Source organism: Microtus ochrogaster, unplaced genomic scaffold (genome assembly GCF_000317375.1).
Source record: "Microtus ochrogaster isolate Prairie Vole_2 unplaced genomic scaffold, MicOch1.0 UNK16, whole genome shotgun sequence".
NCBI lineage: Eukaryota > Metazoa > Chordata > Mammalia > Rodentia > Cricetidae > Microtus > Microtus ochrogaster.
Window position 1 is genome coordinate 4,558,401 of NW_004949114.1, and position 972 is coordinate 4,559,372.

At 55.0% G+C, this 972-nt stretch overlaps 1 protein-coding gene across 1 annotated transcript in view; it reads left to right on the plus strand.

Moving 5' to 3' along the window:
- The window catches only part of S100a2 (S100 calcium binding protein A2), a 28,527-nt gene extending 28,080 nt beyond the window's left edge, over positions 1–447 (plus strand). The window contains exon 3 of the mRNA XM_013353763.2: positions 295–447. Within this exon, the coding sequence (XP_013209217.1) occupies positions 295–447 (153 nt within the window). The remainder of the gene's footprint in view (positions 1–294) is intronic.
- Positions 448–972: the final 525 nt, after the last annotated feature.

Sequence of the window (972 nt, forward strand, 5' to 3'; positions counted from 1 at the left end):
GAACTAGCTCTTGTAGACCAGGCTGGCCTCGAACTCACAGAGATCCACCTGCCTCTGCCTCCTGAGTGCTGGGATTAAAGGCATGCGCCACCACCACTTGGCAATGCGGAGACTATTACATCATAGTCTATCTGTCCTTTCTCACTGGGCCTTCTTGGTACCTCATGGGGTCTCCTGCCACTGTGCACCTGGCTGCCCAGTGGGGGGGGGACGCTGGATACTAATGTAGAGGGGAGGTTTTGGCTGTGGGTCAGGCAGGAGCTGGTTGATAACTCCACTCCCTGCCACTTTCAGGAGAAGGTGGATGAGGAGGGACTAAAGAAGCTGATGGGCGACCTTGATGAGGACAGCGACCAGCAGGTGGACTTCCAGGAGTACGCCGTGTTTCTGGCCCTGGTCACCATCATGTGCAACGACTTTTTCCAGGGGTCCCCAGCCCGGCCCTGAAGCAGAGCGCTCCACACCCTGCCGTGTGTCTCCTGAGCCCACAGGGCTCTCTATTTTTTTTTTAAATTTTTGTACTAAATAAACTTTTGTTTGTTCATTTGTGGACAACATCGTGATGACTCAGTGACGCTCTGTGCCCTGGGTGGAACAGTTAAAGGGCTGGAGACAGGAAGTGTTCTGGTTTCCGACACCTCTGCTCTCCGACTCTCCTGAGGTCAAAGGGTCTACTCTTTGGGAGTTCACAAAATGAGATTTGGGGAATTGGGGTATGCTGATAACATTTTATTTTGCTAAGAAAAGTATTTTAAAAGGCAGGTTGGGCATGGTAGTAAAACCTTTAATCCCAGCACTCAGGAGGCAAGGCCAGGGGGCAGAGGCAGGGCAGGGGCAGAGACAGAGGCAGGGACGGGGGGAGGGGACAGAGGCAGGGGCAGGGGGCAGAGTCAAGGGCATGGGCAGAGGCATGGGGCAGGGGCAGGGGCAGGGGACAGAAGCAGGGGCAGAGGCAGAGGCAGGGACATGGGC